The sequence below is a fragment of the Buceros rhinoceros genome, unplaced genomic scaffold, assembly GCF_000710305.1.
Source record: "Buceros rhinoceros silvestris isolate BGI_N320 unplaced genomic scaffold, ASM71030v1 scaffold15222, whole genome shotgun sequence".
NCBI lineage: Eukaryota > Metazoa > Chordata > Aves > Bucerotiformes > Bucerotidae > Buceros > Buceros rhinoceros.
Genome location: NW_010399571.1, coordinates 20,446 through 21,206, shown reverse-complemented (window position 1 = coordinate 21,206; position 761 = coordinate 20,446). Strand labels below are relative to the sequence as shown.

Below are 761 nucleotides of genomic sequence, written 5' to 3'. Positions count from 1 at the left end.
TGCTAACAGCAAACGTTTCTCAGTGGGCATTCCCAGCACCACCAGACTTGCATGCTTCTTGGTTTCTGATGAACTTTGGAGTTTTAGTGGCTGGATATCCCTGTTCATCTCCAGAAACTTGACATGACATGAGAGGCCTAATGTTATTTTGCCGTAACAAAGATGAGAAGAGTGGCAGAGCACATGGGGAAATATGCTAGCTGGGTTCTAGGAAAAGAAACTGGAGGTCAGAGAGATAAATGGGTTCTTTCTTTCCTGCTCTTTACATTTGTAGCACCTTCTACTTGTATTAGCTAATGCCTCTAGTGAATGGTGAGATGCACCCATTTATAGTTTGTTTTTCTTATCCCTAATTATCACACATTTTATAAAAATATAAATAACAAAAAGTAAGCTGGGTTCCATCTCAAGAGGTGTTTTTTGTTGTCCTCTGAGAATATATTGGATAAGTCAGGTCACGACAAGCCCTATCCATTGTAGCTGATTGTAAATCAGACAATAAATACAAAAAGAAGTTGTTCTTGCGGTGAGCTCAGCAAATTCTGAGGAAATCAAAAGCATTCCACTGTGCTTATGGCACAAAGAACACAACAGCAAGGGCATATTTAGTGGAGAGAATGAGACAAAAATTACCAGGTAAGTGACAAACTGTACAAGCATTTTGTTTAAAAAAGGAACTCTGCAGCATTCTGTCTTTAAAGCCGGGTTTGAGCCTCTGGGATATATATCTCGATGCTGTCTGCACGCTCTGTGGCTGAATT

At 39.9% G+C, this 761-nt stretch overlaps 1 protein-coding gene across 1 annotated transcript in view; it reads right to left on the bottom strand.

Annotated features, from left to right (window-relative positions):
• Window positions 1-695: 695 nt before the first annotated feature.
• LOC104489386 (disks large-associated protein 2) overlaps window positions 696-761 on the bottom strand; it is a gene marked incomplete at its 5' end in the record, with an annotated part of 17,267 nt that continues 17,201 nt past the window's right edge. Inside the window, one exon of the mRNA XM_010131539.1 lies at window positions 696-761. This exon is cut by the window's right edge and continues 10 nt beyond it. Within this exon, the coding sequence (XP_010129841.1) occupies window positions 696-761 (66 nt within the window).